The 22,331-nt window shown below is 35.4% G+C and overlaps 1 protein-coding gene across 2 annotated transcripts in view; it reads left to right on the forward strand.

Annotated features, from left to right (window-relative positions):
- Window positions 1-22,331, forward strand: part of LOC126814461 (tetraspanin-5) — a 55,263-nt gene that overhangs the window by 24,289 nt on the left and 8,643 nt on the right. For both annotated transcript variants that reach the window (XM_050539607.2, XM_050539606.2), the window contains exons 5-6: window positions 9,899-9,946; window positions 19,379-19,495. In XM_050539607.2, coding sequence (XP_050395564.1) covers window positions 9,899-9,946; window positions 19,379-19,495 — 165 coding nt within the window. The remainder of the gene's footprint in view (window positions 1-9,898; window positions 9,947-19,378; window positions 19,496-22,331) is intronic.

A 22,331-nucleotide genomic window follows, 5' to 3' on the forward strand; every position in this document is an offset into this window, starting at 1 on the left:
ATTAAATTATTATAAATCTGAAGTTTGTTCTAGATATCCATGACATTAAGTCTGATCTGTGTTCAGGGTTACTTTTATTTTTGTGATTTTTTTGTCAACTGATTATTTAGTTTATGTCAAATTTAGTTTATACTGTGTACTTACGGAATAATCTGTCATGAAAACTGAAGATAACCATACAGCATACTATTACTAGATAATGACAGAGTAAATTAAAATTATTTTGAATTACTGAATGGTTTAAAACTAGTGATAGTGCTTCAGTAAATATTTTATTAGTGGGATTAAGGCCTACCAGTAAAATGGGAAATGTGATTTTGAAAAGCATAACAGTATTAGACTTTAATTACTGTTTTATTAAAAGCTTATTGCAACTGAAAATTGAGCAAAATAATATTTTTGTTATGACATTTACAAAGGTATATTACAATACCATAAACTTAACACTTAAATTGTTTACCACATTTAATTGTAGGCCTACATAGAATCATCATTTTTTCGATACACAATCCTTTATCCTTTTGCCAGAATACAACAGATTCTTCGGAAAATATAGTTAGTTTCATCGCACATGATTCTATTTCAATTTCTTTTAATGATAACATATGAATCTAAATTTATTTTATTCGGTAGACTAGCGGTACGTAGGCCTATTATTGTGTTTGTAGATTTTATTTGTTTTTACAAAAAATATAGAATGTAAAAAGAACATGTGCAACTACAGACTTAATGGGTAAAGCTTACGATTTAAAATTTGATCCTTTAAAAATCACAACTACATGTAATTCAAAAATTACGAAAATACTAGATAGCATGCGATAAAGAATGCAAGGAATGAGTTGGTTTACATCGAAGCACAACTACTAAAAAAAGATCTACAATTTAAATTACCGGGTATTAATACGTTTATTAGACCTATGACTATGACATGTCATGGATTTAAGTGGCGTGGTTTCGATTCCCCGCTAGTACGCGAAAGGTGTAGGGTCGCCTGTCCAACCTCGTGGGTTTTCTCCGGGTCCTTCAGTTTCCTCCCACTCAGTCACTGCTAAAAAAAAGACCCATACATTGAATTATTGAAATAAAACTGAACCATGTTAGTCCCGAAATTACCTTGATTTGATTTACCTTAGACAAGTTAGAGCGAGAGGTCATATATACTATTCAAAAAAAGTAGGGGATATTTGATTTTCAAGTGTTATTAAAGTCACCTAATGAAACTGACGAAGAAACAAATGACAAAATGAAATGAAGTTCACATTCATCGATTTATTCCAAATGATCGTTAGACTAAGTAAGGCACAGACTGACCATTATAAGGGTAAAATGATACCCGGGGTCAAACAGCAAAGTTACCACAGCATCACAACCAAGTCAGTAACGGGTAAATCCTCCTCTGTTTGCCAAACAAGCATTGATCCGACGTGGCATACTCCTAATGAGACGTCTAAGGTCATTTTGGTCCAGATTGTCCCATTCCTGTTGCAACGCAGCAGCAAGTTCTTGGACATTGGCAGGACGTTGTTGACGTTGACGTAACCTCTGTCCAAGCATGTCCCAGACATGCTCGATGGGGGAGAGGTCGGGACTCAGTGCTGGCCAAGGTAATGTGGTGATGTTCTGTTGTTGGAGGTAACCTGTAACGATCCTGGCCCTGTGACATCTTGCGTTGTCATCCTGGAAGATGAAACGGCGGCCATGACGTCGTGCGAACGGCACAACATGGACTGCCAAGATGTTGTCCCGGTAGTACTGGCCTGTAACACGCCCTGCAACAACATGTAAAGCCGTTCTTCCAGCAACAGTGATGCCTCCCCACACCATAACAGAACCACCCCCAAATCGATCATGTCTGATGACGTTAACGTCTTGGAAGCGCTCGTTTCGACGACGCCACACCCTCCTACGTCTGTCCAAAAAATCAACAGTGAACCTTGACTCATCTGAAAACATCACATTGCTCCAGCGTCGATTATACCAGTGTTGACGATCCCTACACCAACGACGTCTTGCCTGAATGTGATGATCTCTCAAACAAGGGATCACGCGAGGACGTCGGGCGCGAAGGTGACCCCTATGCAGTCGATTCCGAATCGTCTGGCCACTCACTCTCACACCAGTGTCTGTTTGAAGACGAGCGCTGATCTGATTTGCTGTGATGACACGATTTCTCAAGGCCAAGGTACGGATAAATCGATCCTGGGCTTGAGTTGTCGCCCTTGGTCGACCTGAGCGTGGTCTGTCCTGTACAGATTGTGTATCACGGTATCTGGACCATAGCCTGCTTATGACAGACTGAGAAACATTCATCGTCCGCGCCACAACCGCCTGTGTTGTGCCGATCTGTAGCATGCCAAGGGCACGTAACCTTTCATTTTGGGTAAGCCGACGCATATCAAAATTTGTTTTCTGGTCACTAAAACAATTAAACTGATGTTTCCACCCTGGAATTCAATGCCACAATGACTGTAACATTCAAAGTCAGAGTCGTGCAAATCTTGGGTTGGACCCCCATGATGATCCCAAGCATCACCTGCATTCCATGCGGTAGCTATTGGTGCGTTTGGGCGTCACATGTAACTGGAAATGTTTCTTCTGTTAGGTTCTATAGTGACTTTTTTCGTAGTCATTTGCATATTTGTCCCCCGCCTTTCGAAGAAAGCAGGGGACTATTAAAATGGGTTCGTCCGTCTGTCTGTCTGTCTGTCTGTCTGTCCTTCTGTCTGTCCGTCTGTCTGTCCGTCACACTTTTTGGGACACAATAACTCTCTTCCTAATTGAGCTAGAATGTTCAAACTTGGTGTATGTGTTTATTAGGTCAATGCCTTGATGGAGTTCGAAGATGAGCATTTTCCGCTTAGGGTAAGCAGAGATAAGCAATTTGATTGGTTGATGCTTTGGGACACGATAACTCTCTTCCTAATTGGGCTAGAATGTTCAAACTTGGTGTATGTGTTGATTAGGTCAATGCCTTGATGGAGTTCGAAGATGAGCATTTTCCGCTTAGGGTAAGCAGAGATAAGCAATTTGATTGGTTGATGCTTTGGGACACGATAACTTTTAATTGAGCTAGAATGTTCAAACTTGGTGTATGTGTTTATTAGGTCAATGCCTTGATGGAGTTCGAAGATGAGCATTTTCCGCTTAGGGTAAGCAGAGATAAGCAATTTGATTGGTTGATACTTTGGGGCACGATAACTCTCTTCCTAATTGAGCTAGAATGTTCAAACTTTGGGGCACGATAACTTTCTTCCTAATTGAGCTAGAATGTTCAAACTTGGTGTATGTGTTGATTAGGTCAATGCCTTGATGGAGTTCGAAGATGAGCATTTTCCGCTTAGGGTAAGCAGAGATAAGCAATTTGATTGGTTGATGCTTTGGGACACGATAACTTTAGTTCTAATTAAGTGAGATTGATGAAACTTGGTGTATAGTTTCATTACAGTAATACCTTGACTAAGTTTGATAATGAGCATTTTCTGCTCAGGGTAAGCAGAGCGATACGCAATTTGATTGGTCGAGACTTTGGAAAACAATAACTCTCCTACTTTGATTGTTAGACTATAAGTAAAGATATACTGTTTGATTGTTCAATACTTTGTAAAAGATAATTTGTGATAAATTTATATGTGTCCTCTAATTATTTTCCTATTTCGGCGGGGGACATCAGCCTCACTGTTGGCTTGTTTAGTATTATGCCCCCAAAATCAAATATCCCCTACTTTTTTTTAATAGTATAGATAGCCTAAAGATGTTTACCTATAGATCTACTTCTAGGCCTACAGTACTCAGTATTCTACATTGAAATATATCATAACATGCAAAATAATGCCAATTAATCAATCAAATATGAAAACACCTTTCACCAAATATGTACTCTTACAAAATAAATTTTTTTGATGATATATATACTGCTGTTATTATAATGTATAGTATTATGTTATTATGGCTCAGTATATTATATAGCACTGGGCCTAGGCCTAGCACTCGACGATGACTCGTTGCAGACGACGCGACGTAGACTTAGCCTTTTTTTTTTTTAATCCCTCAATAGTCCATAAAATTAAAACACCCGGCGTAGGACCTACTCTGGGCACCATATCCACTACTCGGATGTTTACATTTTATTCTGTTCAACTGCGAAGGGTCTTCTTTAGCCGCCATGTTTAGTGACATTACAGACAAACCCCAAGATGCAGTGCGTGACCTACTTTTTATGCAAATGAAGCAGTCGCCACTCTGTGTATTTTTACTCTATGTTGCCTATAGGCAACAATTCTTAAGTGGTCATCTTGAAACTTTACATACTTATTCCTTTTACCTAAGGATGACCCCTATTGTTTTTGGTGCATGCCTGACCCCCATTTCTTGTATTTGTTTCTTTGTCGTCTACATGCCCCATTTCTTAATGTATCAGTATCACCTTGAAACTTTGCATACTTATTCCTTCTATCCTAAGGAACATCCCTATCATTTGGGGTGCATGCCCAACCCCCAAGGGCCGGGCCACACCCATTTTCTTTTTGTTTGTCTGTGTGTCGCCTACAGGCCACAATTCTTAATTGACCGTCTTGAAAACTTTTTTATACTTATTCCTTAAACCCTAAGACTGACCTCTATTATTTTTGATGCATGCCCAATTCCTTGGGACAGAGCTACGCCAATGTTTGTGTGTCTTGTGTTTCGCCAACAGGCCGCAATTCTTAACAGATCTTTTTGAAACTTTGCATACCTATTCCTCATACCCTAAGGATGATCCCTATTGTTTTTATACGCCCACATTGAAATGTGGTCGTATATTGTTGTCGCCCCCTTCCGTTGATCCTTCCGTCCGTTCGTCTGGCGTCCACAATTGCTTGTGGACGCTCGATAGGCTAAAGTTAATATCCGATTGACTTTAAATTTATACACAGTGTTTAGGGTCATGAAACGAAGAAGTCTATTGTTTTTTAGCGATTTTCGATAATTACTGTCGGACTTATGGCCCTTGATCACTTCAAAATATCTTGTGGACGCTCTAGGTCAAAGTTAATATTCGATTGACTTTAAATTTATACACAGTGTATAAGGTCATAAGACTAAGAATCCTATTGTTTTTCAGCGATTTCCGATAATTACTGCCAGAGTTATGGCCCTTGATCACTTTGAAAAATCTTGTGGACGCTCTAGAGACTAAAGTTAATATCCGATTGACTTTAAATTTATACACAGTGTTTAAGGTCATGAGACGAAGAAGCCTATTGATTTTCAGCGATTTCCGATAATTACTGCCAGAGTTATGTCCCTTGATTACTTTGAAAAATCTTGTGGACGCTCTAAAGGCTAAAGTTAATGTCCGATTGGCTTTAAATTGATACACAGTGTTTATGGTCATGAGACAAAGAAGCCTATTAATTTTCAGCGATTTCGGATAATTTTTGCCAGAGTTATGGCCCTTGATCACTTTGAAAATTCTTGTGGACGCTCTAGAGGCTAAAGTTAATATCCGATTGACTTTAAATTTATATACAGTATTGAAGACCATGAGACGAAGAAGCCTAGTGATTTTCAGCGATTTCCGATAATTTTTGCCAGAGTTATGGCCCTTGCTCACTTTGAAAAATCTTGTGGACGCTCTAGAGGCTAAAGTTAATATCTGATTGACTTTAAATTTATACACAGTGTTAAAGATCTTGAGACGAACAAGTATATTGATTTTCAAAGAATCTTTATGACTTGAACAGCTAAAACCATGATGTTTAAAGTTTTGTATACTAAATGTTAGCATGGGGCAGAACTTTATAAAAACCAAACAAATTCTAATGGTTTTCTGATAATTACTTAATGAGTTGTTACTCTTAATCAGATTTTAATGTATTATAAATGTTTCATTACCGAAAAAAGTAAAAATATGTGACAACTCTTGTTGACTGCCCGGACGTTATAGCTGCTGTGGGCGTATGTTTCGTTGCCTGGCAACCTATCTTTTGGTGATTCCCAACCCCCAGGGGCAGAGCCACACCCATTTTTTGTTTATGTCTCTGTGTGTTGCCTACAGGTCACGATTCTTAATGGATCGTCTTTGAACTTGGGATATGTATTCCTTATAGCCTAAGGATGACAACTCCATGTCCCAACCCCAGGGGCAGAGCCACGCCCAATTTTTGTGTTTATCGTTTACAGGCCTTAATTCTGAATGGATCAACTTGGTACATGGCATATTTATCCCTTATAGCCTAAGGGCATCAACTATTGAATTTGAAAGCCCCGACCCCCAGGGGCAGAGCAAAGCCCAAATTTTGCCTCTAGTGCCTGAAGCACGGATCTTAATCGGATGTTTTTTGTCGGCTTTAGCCGCTTGAAGTTCAATCAAGCTGATTGGTAAAACAATAAACCGGCCACTATGGTATCATAAATCAATCTACTTTCGGCTAAATTACAACGGGTTAATTATTACTTGTTAATTAAGTAGTCAATCAACTTACTTGTCGGCTACAAAAACAGTCATACCTTAGTGAAAATAGGCCATGTAGTTCATAATCCGAGTAATTAGCACAAGTACATGTAACTGTAATTTTGATAATCGGCCGGTGAAAAAACAAAACAAGCTTGCTGACTATTCATAACAGCCACGCGGCAATCGAAGGAAGACGATCTTGGCATGGATTGTGCATCTATCGCGTGCCTTTGAAGATTTGTATGAATTCCAGGTGTACCGGTAGATATTAAAATAATAATTGGATCATAATTTAATGGTTACACTGACCAGTTGTTAGTTAAATTTAAATCTTAGTTGAATATAATCCTCGGATAGAACACCGAATACACCGAGAAACAGTCATTAATAATATATTATGATTCTCGCATGCTGAATTCTCGATGACAGTGATATCAGTTGGAATTAGGTCAGTAAACCAGCGATGCTAGTTTTAGTTTTAAATAGCGTTTACCGTTATGAATTATTTTATACACATGCTGACAGACGCTTATTTTTTAAAAAAGTATTGTTGTTATTGTCATTGAAAGCTATATGGCACAGTCCTATGGAATTTAACGTTGAAGTCATTTCAATTATGGTTGTCATGTGATCACTGTGCCGTGTGTCTTATCATGGACGAATGAATAAAAACATTTGCAAGTTACGTGGTAGATAAAAACCCTACAAATTGTGTTATGAAGAAATACCACGGTGCCGTATCAGCTTATATCCATCCAAAAAAACAAAACGAATACAGTAATTTATTCAGGAATATTGCTGACATGAATTTCAAGCCGGTAGGTGAATTAAATATGGAAAATTTTCCGAAAGATGTACCTGTTTGTCGTTATTTTTGTGCTAATTACATACAGTAGGATATGATATTCCTCATAACAAATTAATAAGAATTATTATTGTTGAAGTCTGGTTATATTAAAGGGAATGGAAGCTTAAAATTTTAAAACCCAGTTCCTAACCGGACCTCATTTGACCCAATTCTGGCCGCTTCGTTTCAAAATGGATTAAGAACCCTGGCCTGAAAGCCACAATTCTGAATGGATTATCTTGGAACTTGGTATACTTATTCCTTATACCCTAAGGACAGGAACTATTGATGTTGGTGCACAACCCCCAGGCCCCTCCTCCAGCCCCCACCCCCTGCCCTTTCGGCTCTGCCACACACACTTTTTGTTGATATTTTGTCTGTAAATTATATACAGGTTGCAATTATAAACAGATTTGGATCCAATTCTGAATGATCCAGCATAGGGTTGTACCTATATATATATATATTGGTCCATGTCCAAATGGATCATTTTGGAACTTGGCATATTTATTCCTTATACTGTAAAGATAGCAACTATTTATTTTGGTGCATGTCCCGCCCCCAGGGATGTAGTACCACACCAGTGATGGGATTTCAAAAAATTTCATGTCGGACATTTTTTCCCGAAAATAAAGGGGCATAACTCTTACCGTAATTTAAGCAGACGTTTTCAAAACACAATTAAGAATCATGTGTCAACAAAATATATTCAAATTCATATGTAAAAAAAAAATAGGTGCACCTCGTTATATTTCATGTTTAAAACCTGTGCGGTATTCAAATTTATGTCAATAATATTCCTACAAAATTACATGACATCGTATGATCGTAATACTATAGAATTGGCAGCGTGCCGACTGCTGCCAATCTGTTTCAAATTCCCCCAAAATTACCATATTTTTCAGGTCATACGTCGGTACATTTTTCAGCAAAGTCCGACATTTGTCTGATACTCCGTTTCGATTTATATACGGAAGGTAAAAAAATGACATCCTGAAATTTATTTGGCCGTAAACCGTAGTTAACGACGCCCTAATGAGCGAGTGTAACCAACTTCTAAATAATTGCATTCGACTGTAGCACGCGCTATCGTCTAAAACAATTAACTACTTACGTCATTCCAATCGAAATATTCGTCAACATTTCTTAGCGAGTGTATTTATTTATTTAAAGACATAAACCCCCTTCAAAATATGATCATAAATCCGACAATATGCTATCAAAATAGAATCTTTTCTCGAACATCAGGTGTATTGGATTCAGCACGTATACATCTCTTAATTTCACGTGTCTCGCGAGATTTGTACTTTCATTTTAATTACTGAACTCTATAAGCGCCATGTGTGTGAAATGTCTTTAATTAACTTCGGCTTCCACCGAAAATATATCACAGACAAGTTATCGGATACAATGTATGTTGATTTGAGGTGTTATATACTATCAGGATATGTGACATATATGACTAATTTCTACGTGTTATTGTCCGACACAAAGGAGATTAAAACGTGAGACAATGGTCCCTCTTATTGGGTTGATATATCGTCCGACAAAGGAGAAGCAATGACTTCTGTTCAGGATTGATTTGATGAATTGTCCGATAAAGAATTAGTTCAGCCAATCAAGGCAGAATAGTAGTTAATCAAGGTAGGTGTGTAAGACGATATAACACGATAAATAGTCGATCACTTAATTACCTAATCAATCCTGCCTATTGTCAACGATAATCGGGTTGCACGGTAGTTATACACTCAGTACACTATATTAATTTTGGAATTTGAATATTATTCACCATGTCTTGATGTCCGATTGGGCATATTCCCGGTCGGACAATTTTGGGCGTTTCTAAAAAAGATTCGGACAAGTCCGGAATATACGGGTAAAATCCCATCACTGTACCACACCCACTTTTTTGTTAATTTTTATCTGTAAATACTCTTCAGGTTGCAATAATTAACAGATTTTGTTCAAATTCAGCATATCAATCATTTCAATAACAGGGTGGTACCTATTTATATTGTTCCACATCCAACCCGCAGGGGCAGAGCCATGCCCAATTTTTGTATTTATCGTCTACAGGCTGCAATTCTGAATGGATCATCTTGGAACTTTGCATATTTATTCCTTACACCGTAAAGACAGCAACTATTTATTTTGGTGCATGCCACGACGCCCAGGGGCAATGTCACACCCACTTTTTTGTTAATATTTTTCTGTAAATTTTGCAAAACAAACCCAACGCCTAGCTCTTCATTGCCCCTTGTCATATTACAGCCATTTCATATTTCATTCTCTTCATTTTAAAAAGTATGATATCGATCAAAGCATGCATGTGGATGTATATTGCAGCGTTAGCGATGCACTTGTTGATAATGACCTCCAGTGTTAAGTGGGATAAATCATAGTGAAAACTGAATCATCAGATAGGGTCAACATATGTTCATTAGATAGTGTATAATGCTTAACACATAAGCTGTGAAATTGATTAAATGTTGAAATCATCATATTAACTATTTTTTATATATATACATGTACATGTTTTAGCTCACAAAATCCTTTAGAAAATAAAAAACCTGCTGCAACAGTGCTATTCATTCAGTTTGATTTGTTTGTTTCAGAATGGTGTACCAAATATTTTATGTGGAGCCGGAGCTTTAAAAGAAGAGGTATAAAACAATTATAATTCAGAACTTTCTGTTTGTTTTAGCGTTTACATGTATAACTTAACACTGCATAGCATTTGATGTAATCTTTGTCAGTCATTGATAAGGGATCTGGCATGTCTGTCAGATGGATGACTATATATGAGCTGCAAGTAACTCCTTCTGGTGACAATTTCCCCTTCTATAAATAGATACTTGCAAAGTTGTTTGTCCTTGATGATGGTGAAAATTATTATCTGATCTACATGTATTAATAGAATTCATGTATGGTGACATTTTATTGATATAATTATTATTTAGCCCTTTAAAATCAAGGAATTTCTTATAACATGCAGAGTTACAGGCTTTTTATACGCCCCCATTTTTAAGTGGACGTATATTGTTGTCGCCCCTGTCCGTCCGTCCGTTTGTCCACACATGTTTGTGAACACTCTACAGGTCACAATTTTTATCCGATTTCAATGAAACTTGAAATATAGGTTTATCACCCTAAGATCTCGGTTCCTTTCGATATTGGCATGTATCGGACTGTAACTTCATGGATTATGGCCCCTGATTGTACGAAAAATCACGTTTTTAGCTTGTGAACACTGTAGAGGTCAAAATATTTATCCGATTTAGTTTAAACTTGACATGTATGTTTATAACCCACAGACCTCGGTTCCTTTCGATAATCGTGCATATCGGACCATAACTTCCTGAATTATGGCCCCTGATTGTACGAAAAATCGTTTTTTTAGCTTGTGGACCCCATAGAGGTCACAATTTTTATCCGATTTAAAAAAACGTTACAATATATCACCGTTATAGCCTAAGGATGGTTAATCGAATTTTGTAAAAATCGGACCGAAACTGACATACAAAATGTCCGCCCCTCGTTCGCAAATTGTGTCAAAATATTGTGTATCAGGGTTGTGAACCCTCTGGAGGTCGCAATTTTCATCTGATTTTGATGAAACTTGAAATGCATGTTTATAACCCACAGATCTCAGTTTCTTTCGATATTCGCGCATATCGGATGGATCGTAACTTCCTGAATTATGGCCCTTGATTGAACAAAAAATCACGTTTATAGCTTGTGGTCCCTGTAGAGGTCACAATTTTTATCCGATTTAAAAAAAACGTGTGAATATATCACCATTACACACTAAGATCTTGGTTCCTTTTGATAATCTCTGATACCTGAGCTTAACTTCCTTGAATATGGCCTCTGATTGTTCGAAAAATCACATTTTTAGCTTGCGCATTGATTTCGTATTTCAGGAAAATCGAAATGAAACTGCCCGACAAAATGGCCGCTCTTTGTGCGCAAATTGTGTAGAAGTGTGTAATACGAAGGTTGTGGACCCACTAGAGGTCACAATTTTTATCTGATTTTGATGAAACTTAAAACATATCTTTATATCCCAAAGATCTCTGTCCCTTTTGATATTTGCACATTTCAGGCCATAACTTTCTGGATTATTGCCCCTGATTGTACAAAAAATCACGTTTGTTTTTAACTTGTTTTCTATCCATCCTTTGCAAAATGTGGGTGTATCCTACCTGTCAGCTGCTGGTTTTTTAATAACTTCTATATATTTCGGAAGATAATGATGACAGTATATAGTATAATCCTAATAATTTTTTCAATCAGGGGTCTGGTAACAAACCTTTATATACCTGGCCAGCCATCTTAAGATTTATTAACTTCAGTAGTTGCCTGGTGGTAAAATAAAAGCAAGCATCAAGAAAAGAACCTAAATTTTAAATTGTATCTATCAATAAAAATGTCTTTAAAACAACCTTTGGAACAAGATGACCACGCTTCCTCCCCAAAAAAATACATTCACTAAGAAATATCTGATTCTCTTTTTGTTTTGGACAGTAAAATGACAATAGAAAGCTTTAAATAAACCTGTTTAAAATTGCCTAAATTAGATTAGTCATAGACCTTAATATAGACTAACATAGCTGATAATCTCTTATTATAAATTCACCCTCAAGACATGTATTATAAATGAGCTACAGTTAAGAATGTGGTACATCAACTACATAATTTATGCATTCACAAACAGATAAGTCATGTCAATAGCTATATTTAGCTCTACTGCTTTTAATGTTCTTAAATTACTATTATTATGTAAGGATAATATTATTTGGTATCTAGTTTAATACATAAATACATTAAGTTTGATACTCTAGTTTAGTATTCTAATTGCTTGATTCTTTTTGTAAAGATAAATATGCATTATGTAAGATTTAGATGGTCATTCTCAATATAGTAGTTTTACAATAGATAATGAAAAATGAATATTATTAAAAATTTCAATCAAATTACTTTATTCCGAGTGCAGTTATTAATGTTTGGAGTTTTAACAAGAATAGCTTAGTCTTGATTATCAAGGCTATGATTTTTCTATTTTTATACGCCCACATTGAAATGTGGATGTATATTGCTGTTACCACCGTCATGCATCCACAAGAGGCTAAAGTTAATATATCCGAAGACTTTAAATTTATACACAGTGTTTAAGGTCATGAGACAAAGAAGCCTCTTGATTTTCAACGTTTCAATAATTACTGCCAGAGTTATGGCCCTTGATCACTGTGAAAATTTTTATGGCCGCTCTAGAGGCTAAAGTTAATATTCGATTGACTTTAAATTTATACACAGTGTTTAAGGTCATGAGACGAAGAAGCCTATTGATTTTCAGCGATTTCCAGATTGCCAGAGTTATGTCCCTTGATCACTTTGAAAAATCTTGTGGACGCTCTAAAGGCTAAAGTTAATATCCGATTGGCTTTAAATTTATACACAGTGTTTAAGGTCATGAGACAAAGAAGCCTCTTGATTTTCAACAATTTCCAATAATTACTGTCAGAGTTATGGCCCTTGATCACTTCAAAATATCTTGTGGATGCTCTAGAGGCTAAAGTTAATATTCGATTGACTTTAAATTTATACACAGTGTTTATGGTCATAAGACGAAGAAGCCTATTGATTTTCAATAATTTCCGATAATTACTGCCAGATTTTCAAAAATCATGTGAATGCTCTTGAGGTTAAAGTAAATATCTGATTGACTATAAATTTATACCCGGTTTCCTCCCACTGCTAAAGACCCCTACGCGCAAGCGAATTATGTAAATAAAATTAAACCATATGTTAGTCCCGAAATGACCTAGTTTGTGTCGAGTGGACGTTAAACCCCATTTCTCTCGCTAACCATTCAGCCATCCAACCCCCCTTATGTATATAATGGTTAGTTCTATTTTTTTTTGTTCGGCTGTTGTGAACTAAAAATCATTCATCATTAATCTCTTTTAATGTAAGCTTATTTAAGTAGTTCGTTGATTAAGCCTACTTGCTTCTATCACTTATCAGTAGGCCTACTAACGCAAAACTATAAAATTCTACACCAACGATAAAATCTGAATCACTGTCATTCAAAAAGGCAATCTGTTTCACAGAGAATTATGAGTCTTCTCTAATATCTCTGTGTGACGTCACAGCACGCGGCGTCAATCATTGGCTGAATGGCACGTGCATTGTTTACATAAGATGTTACTGCCTTTTAGTCATTTTAATACCCATTTACTAGGTGTCACAGCTCCATTGCTCGCGTTGGAAGAAAGTCGTTTTTTCCCGATTTGTAACCCCTTTTAAACTTAACGTCATACACTGGCTATTTAATTTTTTGTAATAATTTTAAAATATTTTGGAAGCAGATATCCTGCTCTTTTGTTTGATATAATTTTTATGTATGTGTTCATTTTATCAATTTCATAAACATAAGTTGAAAAACGTCAATTTCCCGTGTTTTGACGTTACGCTTAAAAATTTTGTCACGTTTTTAAATGAGGGTACCCCACTTCGAGTGCTCGACGTGGACACTTATTATTAATATTATTTTTTCATTCTAATATCATTAGAAAGATAAATGAACGATCTTTCGATCGGTCGGGGGTGCTTTGTTGGCATTTCGAAATATCGGGCATTTTTTGTAAGTTGAACACTTCAATTCACGAAATCTTTTTTTGAGGCGATTTGTCGATATAGCACCCCCGACCGATCGAAAGTTCGTTTTATTGTCGTTTCGATGCTATTAAAATAAACAAAATTGGAGCATGGTAAGTGTCCCCGCCGAGCACTTGAAAATGGTATACACTGGGCAATTTTGTCAAAAATAAATCGCGTAGTTTTGCCTTGTTATGACGTCATTTCAACACGAGAAGAAACATCCATTCCAAGTTCCTAAGACTCATATTCGCGGTTAATTACGTCGAAATGCAAGGCGATGTTTATTTATGAATCAAGCGTTATGTTATATGAATAAAGGTCTTGACTGAAAATGAAAAACGATAGTTTAATTTCCTTTTTTTTACGCCTTTCTGAGGGCCGACTGTGTTTACATCACGTGACTCATATTCGCGCGTTTTTATAACCACGTGACAGGATATGAAATATTAGAGACTTTTGGCAAGGGTAATTTTCTGGTCCGTATCGCGTATCCGTATGGATTTTGCGTGTGACGTCATCAATGTGTGTGTATTTCTCATACGTGATACGGCACATGGATATGGCAGCACGTATCGAACAGCTTTCATACGGAAAAGGTCCATATAACATTGTCGTGTCCTTTTACCGTCTTTTTTGCTACTTTTAAAGTTTTAGGCGCTGAAATGTTGTATCGTAGCGTTTTTATGAATCTTTGTGTATTCTAGAACACAAAGGTGTATATTTGATGTGATTTAGGGAGGCGGAACCTTGCAAATCTGGTAAAGAGGTATAAACTTTCTAAAATGATACATTACTGAAACCAAAAATTGCAGTGGAGTCGAAGTCGAAGATTTTAAATAAGATTCGACATTAATTTTTTTTTTAATAGCCCGGCTCTAATAGGCACTTGACTAGTACTGATGGTGATCTTGATAGATATCTGCCATGCTGTAATAGAACTAAGCTCAGCTGATCGACGCACACGTACACGACGCAAAAAAATCTGCCAAAACTCAAAAACTACATTGACGCAGCGTATTACGTATACGATACGGTTACGTGATAGGATGGGAAAATTCTGCTTGCCAAAAGTCTCTATTGAATGGAAATTTCCTGTCCACTACTCCACGTCTCTACTTTTAACACCAAACATTTTTCAAGAATTGATAAATGCAGTAACATTGACGAATATTTCAATGCTCTGAAATAATAAATTCGCTGTTACTGTTAACTGAATTATTTAAGCCTAATTTTAAAGTATTTACTGTGCACACGATCGGAAATGAAACCGTGAAATATCCACACGGGTCTCTGACTCAGAGAGCCATTACGTTACTGCAGCTCTGTCAGTGTGAGGGGAAGATACGATTTCTATTCACTTATAAAAAGGAATTATACCCAATAAGTTGGACCAACAAATGAATTGACGCTAGCTAAAATAAACTTTGAAAAATGGCTCAATTTCTGGATTTGCCGTTGGCGATTTACAACATTTCGTTTGAGTTTGATTTTGATGATGGAACCGACATGTCTGTAGATTAAAATAAATTAGGTCAGTCATGTCAATATACTTTAAATACTTATTACTATTGATACGGATAACCAATTTATGCAAAATGTTTTTTTTTTTAAAATAATTTAGCATTATAAAACAGTTGTCATACTAATTATTATAATTTTAATTCTTTGTTTTTTATTTTAGGGAAATATATTATTATTTGTAGTCTCGAGATATTTGTTGCAAGGACCGACAAACGTAAGGCCTACTTTTTAGGCCTTGATTTGATATTTACATTGATGAAAATATTGCCTACAAAATAAAAATGAAGTTGCTCAATAGGCTACATACCGATTTGAAGGAATAATAAAAATATTCAAAAGTGAAGTAAAAACAAAACAATTGTTTGACTTTGAGTCAAAATGTAGCTTCCAGGCCTAAGGCCTTTATAACATGACAACATCATAATCATAGCCTATCACTATAGTATCAGTGAGTATCAGTAACTACTTTTACTGTAGCCTACTCTTTAGAGAATATTTTTTTTATTGGTCAATCTTCTGAGTAAAAAATAATATGTCAAAGCAGAATTCTTCTCATAACAATGATGTAAGCTACCAAGCAAACCAATGCTGAGAACAATGATAGTGAAAACTGTTGTCTTATTTTTTAAAATTATGTAGTTGCTATGGCAATCACCAGAAGTCCATAATATTTCACTAAAATTATATAATTCATAATATTTTATATTACATGGGTTGTAAATGTATGCTAAAATGCTTACTGGTACCATACTTAAAATGTTGCTTGTGATCATTTGGTTCGTCATGGTAAACACCATTGAAAATGGTACAACATTGCCTTTTTGAGGGTGTTTTTTTTTATCATTGTTGGTTGCTATAACAACTAAATATTAAGTAATATGCAAGAGTAAATATAAGTAATTTTAATAATTCCCAAACATATTTACTTATAAACAAAATACCTCTTCAAGATCTTAATTTCTTCATATTTTTTTTATGTCTTATTAACTGCCAAAATGAACAATTTGCTACAGCCGAATGTTTTTCGAAAGTGAACCCCTTGAGCCCTTTCCGGCTCTTAAGTGAAGACGAATAAATATTTTGATTTTATTTATTTTTTAAAATCTTACCCAGTTGCTTGTGATTTTTAAATAATACAATTATCAATATTGATGTCATAATTATTGGAAAATAATGGTTTTTTGAAAAAAATAACTGGTTGCTATGGTAACAACCTAACCTCCTTCATATTTTTCTCAAACTTACACAATCCATATCATTTGATATTACATGGGTTTCAAATATTTTAAACTGCTTACTTTAAAATGTGGTATGACGTTTTGGGTTATGGTAAATAGTGTTGAAAATGGTAAAAATTGTATTTTTTCCATTTTTGGTTGCTATAACAACCAAAATTGTTAATATATGGCGGATTGGAAATATGTAATTTTAAAAATCCACAAACTTTTTGACATATTCCCATAATTTCACTTCCTTATCTTCATTCCTTCTTATTTTATTAATGTCCCCAAAACGCCCCAAAAATAGGCAATTGTGGGCAGCAGACAATTGTTCAAAAATTAACATATATCCAGCTCTTGAGAGAAGGCATATTGATATTTTTACTATTTTTTTTTCTGTTAACCTTACTTGATAGCTACTGATTTTAAAATGCATAATAACCAGGTTCAATATTTCAGATGTAACATGGACAAGACCATTTTTGCTGAAAAAATTGACCAAAATCACGTTGACAAAATGGAATTTTTGAGAAAACCTAGGTATTTTGGAGTTGCTGGGGAAACCAGAGTAATTGTCACACAAATGTGAAAATTAAAACAAAATTAGCCTTAAAGTTGTATTTCATGAATTTACATTTACAATTTTGATAGTTTTGATATGAAATGAAATATGGCATCACAAAAAACACCAAAAATGACTTTTTCAAAGTGTTGAAAAACCTTTCTTCCGCGAAAAGTCAAAATTCACAACTTTGAGCCTCAATAAAAAAAAAAAAATTCATCCGATTTTGAATCTGTAAAATGTTTTGTGAGAAGAATGATGAGATCTACATGAAAAGCTAATAAAATCTTATACTAAAGTCCAAAAGAAATATACACACTAAAAATATGACTAAGTTTTGTTTAAATAAAAAAAATGTGATAAAACTACACTGAACACGTCTCGTGCGTCCAAACTCAATATTTCTAAGCAAATAAAAGGCAAAACAAATGGACATTGTACCCAAATACCGCATACAATGAAAAAACGACTTTGTTTAAAACAGGACGAAATGAACAGTGTATATTTTCTTTTGGACTTCAGTATATGTATAACCATAATCTCAAAATAACTTTTTCCACCTACATTTACACTAAATAGGAAATAATTTTTACCTACAAATACGTCAAACGTCTTTATTTATTTTTCTAATACATCAAAAAAATGTTTTAGAATTTGATTTGTCAGTGGAAAAAAGTTAACATTTGAGACTCATTAAGTCGCATTGATGTCATCCTTATCAGTGATTGTAGCAGCCTAGCGAATATTCACTGATCAGTGTGTCAAAAAGGATGGTAATCTGTCGTTAGGAGAACGTCGTCCTATAGGCCTAGACATATCACTTTTCTATTATAGTTTTTCAAAAAGAAATAGTAAGATTTTTCACTGTCAAAATGTCAAACAGGAAGTAAACAAACGAGAAAAAGTTGTCTGTTCATAAGGGAAGTAACTGTCATTACGCTAGAAACATTGCATTCGGCTAACTGGTTTTGTCGACAAAAGTCACTGTGGGTACTTAACGGTAATGTTATAGGCGTCAGCAAAAGTCGCCATGGGTCAGTTAAGAGTGAAGGTCATGGGATGAAGAAACCTAGTGATTTTCAACAATTTTTGATAATTCCTGCCAAAGTTATGGCCCTTGATCACTTGAGAAATCTTGTAGACGAAATCTAGAGGCTAAAGTTAATATAAATTTATATGCAGTGTTTAAGTTCATGAGACAAACAATCAAAACAAATTCTAATGATTTCTGATAATTACTTAATGGGTTGTTTCTTGTAATCAGATTTTAGTGTGTTGTAAATGTTTTCATTACTGACAAAAGAAAAAATATGCAACAACCCTTGTTAACTGTTGGACGACTTAGCTGCTGTAGGCGTATGTTTCATTGCCTGGCAACCCATCTTTTCGCTAACTGATTAAATGGTGCAGATGATCTAATCCAATTAAAATCCAAGCCATTTGTTTGTCTAAAGTGTTGATTATGGGCTTGTCACAGGAATAAATATCTAAATAATAATTTAACAAACATTTTAAGCCAGAAAAGGGACCTTCAGTAGGCAGATTTAGCTCTTAGATAATACATCTTTAATAAGTCAAAGTGTTGTCTATTTATTTTGCGTGAGGCAGTGGACATCTTCCTGATGGCATTTAGTTCTATAGATAACAATCATTATATTAATATACACACAAAGTTTCGAAACAATTTTACTAGTCTTTATGATCCAAACAAATTTAGAAATGAACATATAATGAGAAAGGTACAACAATAATAAAAGAAACCATGAATTAGTAATCATGAAATGCTAGGTTATATTGATTACACATTAAGTACTAAGATAACAGTTAATATAATTACTACTAAAAATAAATGCCAATAAAATCACTGGAGCATGTCAAAGCCCTATTTCCTGGGGTGCTTGCACAAAGTTTGATGTGAATACTCAAGTATTAATTTGACCAAATATGACTTATTTTCACTGCAGGAACATTTTGCTTATGGGGCAAGACGCAGGACATGCATTGGCATTATGATTCCATACCTTGTTCAGTTGTGTACAATGTATATCTTCATAGACAAACTTAATTGTCGTTGGTATCTTCAAAAATATTAATAAATACATATAATTGTCATTGATATTTTATTGCAGGCCCCAAATCGTAGCACACAGATATATACTATTGGATGTATTGATGCAATGTTGAATATGGCCGAACAGAATTTACCTATTGTAGGTGGCGTTGTGATAGCTTTTACAATTCCTCAGGTAAAACCTTATCTATAGCCATTTCATTCATTTACATATTCATAGATAAACTTACTACTTTCATGTCAATCATGTGCATGCAATTATTGATTTCTGAACGAAATGACAATCCAAAAATAAATAATTTACTATTTGTCGTCAAAGGCAAGTACATGCAGCTAGTCTGATTTACATCAGTTACATAGTTTTTTCTCTGTCCGTCTGTCATACTTGTTTTCCCAAATTATATTATTAGAAGTTAAACTTTAGTTATATAAATGAAATTTGGTACATTGCTGTATATATACCAGGGAATATGATAAGCGGCAGACCTGCAACTCTACCGCATCACGCGGTAAAGTGCCGTGAAAAGGCCTTGTGTACCGCTCTACTGCGCGGTAATAAATTTCTACTGCATTTTCAAACAAAGAGTTTTTTAATTTTCTCGCCAAAACTATGGAACTAAGGGAAGCAACTATTTGCATGTAAACAATAAAAATCGCGACTTTCGGTTATCAACATCGATTTGAGATATTGTAAGGTGTAATTTATCTAAGAGATTTGTTCTCAAATTCTTTTCAATCTATTTTAGAGTTAATAAAGCGGATATAATTATTGGAACGTGTTCCAAATACTCTTAAAATGAGTTGCGATAAACTAAACAAATAGCGACCAATTTACGGCAGCAATGGCTGACACTATTATACGATCATAGGCATTATTTCAAACAATTAAAAATCATTGACACGGGAAATAATAACACAATTACCTCCCTTGTTTTCATATTCCCCCTATGGGAGAGAGAAATGGGGTTTAAAGTCCACTCTACACAAACTAGGTCATTTTGGGACTAACACATGGTTCAATTTATTTTAACCACTCGCTTGCGCGTATGAGTCTAGCAGTGGAAGGAAACTGGAGGACCCGGAGAAAACCCACGAGGTTGGACAGGCGACCATACTCCTTGTCACGTACAAACCGGGGAATCGAAACCCCGCCAGTTGACTCGACGACAGACCGTATGATACAGCCCGCGCGTGCTAACCATTCGGCCATCCAACCCCCCTCCCCCCATGGAATAGCTATCTTCAAACGTTTGAATTTGAAGTTGAAAATGATATTTTTGCCAATTTCTCAACTGGCAATAGGGAATTATAGGATTAATAGGATTATTCTTTAACAAGGTAGGACTGTTTATAGATACCATCTATTTTAAGGCTTTATTTTAATAAATTTTAAAAATATAACTTAAAAATATGAAACTGTAACTAAGTGCGAATCAAATATTAAACTGATTAGCAGAAAGTTATCAAATTTAATGGAATCTGAGAATCAAGTTTCTTATCCCAAACTCTGTGTGAAACAATGTTTAACAAACGTGATTTACTGTTCTACTTCGTACGGACATTTTATTCGCCTTGATGTCACTCGATGAGATAAAAAGTAGTCAAAGATTAGTCAATAAACTAATTGTAAGCTAACTTTTTAACAGTCATTCAGTTCACGGTCTAACTAAAAATTAGTACAAACGTTAAATTTGATAAATATACAAGCCTGATAATTATTCAGAAGAAAGCAGGGGACTATTAAAAAGGCTTTGTCCGTCCGTCTGTCTGTCTGTCCGTCACACTTTTTGGGACACAATAACTCTCCATCTAATTGAGCTACAATGTTCAAACTTGGTGTAAGCGTTTATTAGGTCAATGCCTTGATGGAGTTCGAAGATGAACATTTTCGGCTTAGGGTATACAAGCAGAGATAAGCAATTTGATTGGTTGATGCTTTGGGACACTATAAGTATTTAGTTCTAATTAAGTGAGAGTGATGAAACTTGGTGTATAATTTCACTACATTAATACCTTGACTAAGTTTGATAATGAGCATGTTCTGCTCAGGGTAAACAGAGCGATAAGCAATTTGATTGGTCAAGACATTGGAACACTATAACTCTCATTCTAATTGAGTTAGAATGTTCACACTTGGCGTAGGTGTCTATTAGGTGAATGCCTTGATGGAGTTGGAAGATGAGATTTTTCTGCTTGGGGCAAGTAGAGATAACCAATTTGATTGGTTGATGCTTTGGGTCACGATAACTTTAGTTTTAATTGAGTGAGAGTGAGGAAACTTGGTGTATAGCTTTATTACATCAATACCGTGACTAAGTTCGATAATGAACATTTTATGCTGAGGGTAAGCAGAGCGTTAAGCAATTTGATTGGTCGAGACTTTGGAACACAATAATTCTCCTTCTAACTGAGGTAGAATGTTCAAACTTGGTGTAGGTGTTCATTAGGTGAAAGCCTTGATGGAGTTCGATGATGAACTTTGTCTGCTTATAGTAAGCAGAGATAAATCTGATTGGTTGATACTTTGGGGCACGATAACTTTGGTTATAATGAAGTGAGAGCGATGAAACTCCGAAGATAGATTTATTATATCATTACGATGGTGCGAATTTTCTGCTTAGGCTAAGGAGCGATAAGCAATTTGATTGGTCAAGACTTTGGAACATAACAACTCTGCTTTTAATTGAGGTAGAATGATTAAACTTGATGTAGACTAGATGTTGATTAGGTGAATGTTTTGACTGAGTTCAATGATTAACATTTCTTTGGTCAATGCTTTGGGACAACATAATCTTGATTCTGTCTGATAGAGAGTGATGAAACTTAGTGTATAGTTTGATTGCTCGATACTTTTGAAAAAAAATAAATGTGCGATTAATTAATATGTGTCATCTATTTATTTTGGTATTTTGGCGGGGGACATCAGCCTCGCTTTTAGTTTGTTTGCTTTCATTTTCTGCCGTGTAAATGAAGATACGTAATTTTGGAGGAGTATTACTGGCGTAAATTTG

Source organism: Patella vulgata, chromosome 3 (genome assembly GCF_932274485.2).
Source record: "Patella vulgata chromosome 3, xgPatVulg1.2, whole genome shotgun sequence".
Classification (NCBI taxonomy): domain Eukaryota; kingdom Metazoa; phylum Mollusca; class Gastropoda; family Patellidae; genus Patella; species Patella vulgata.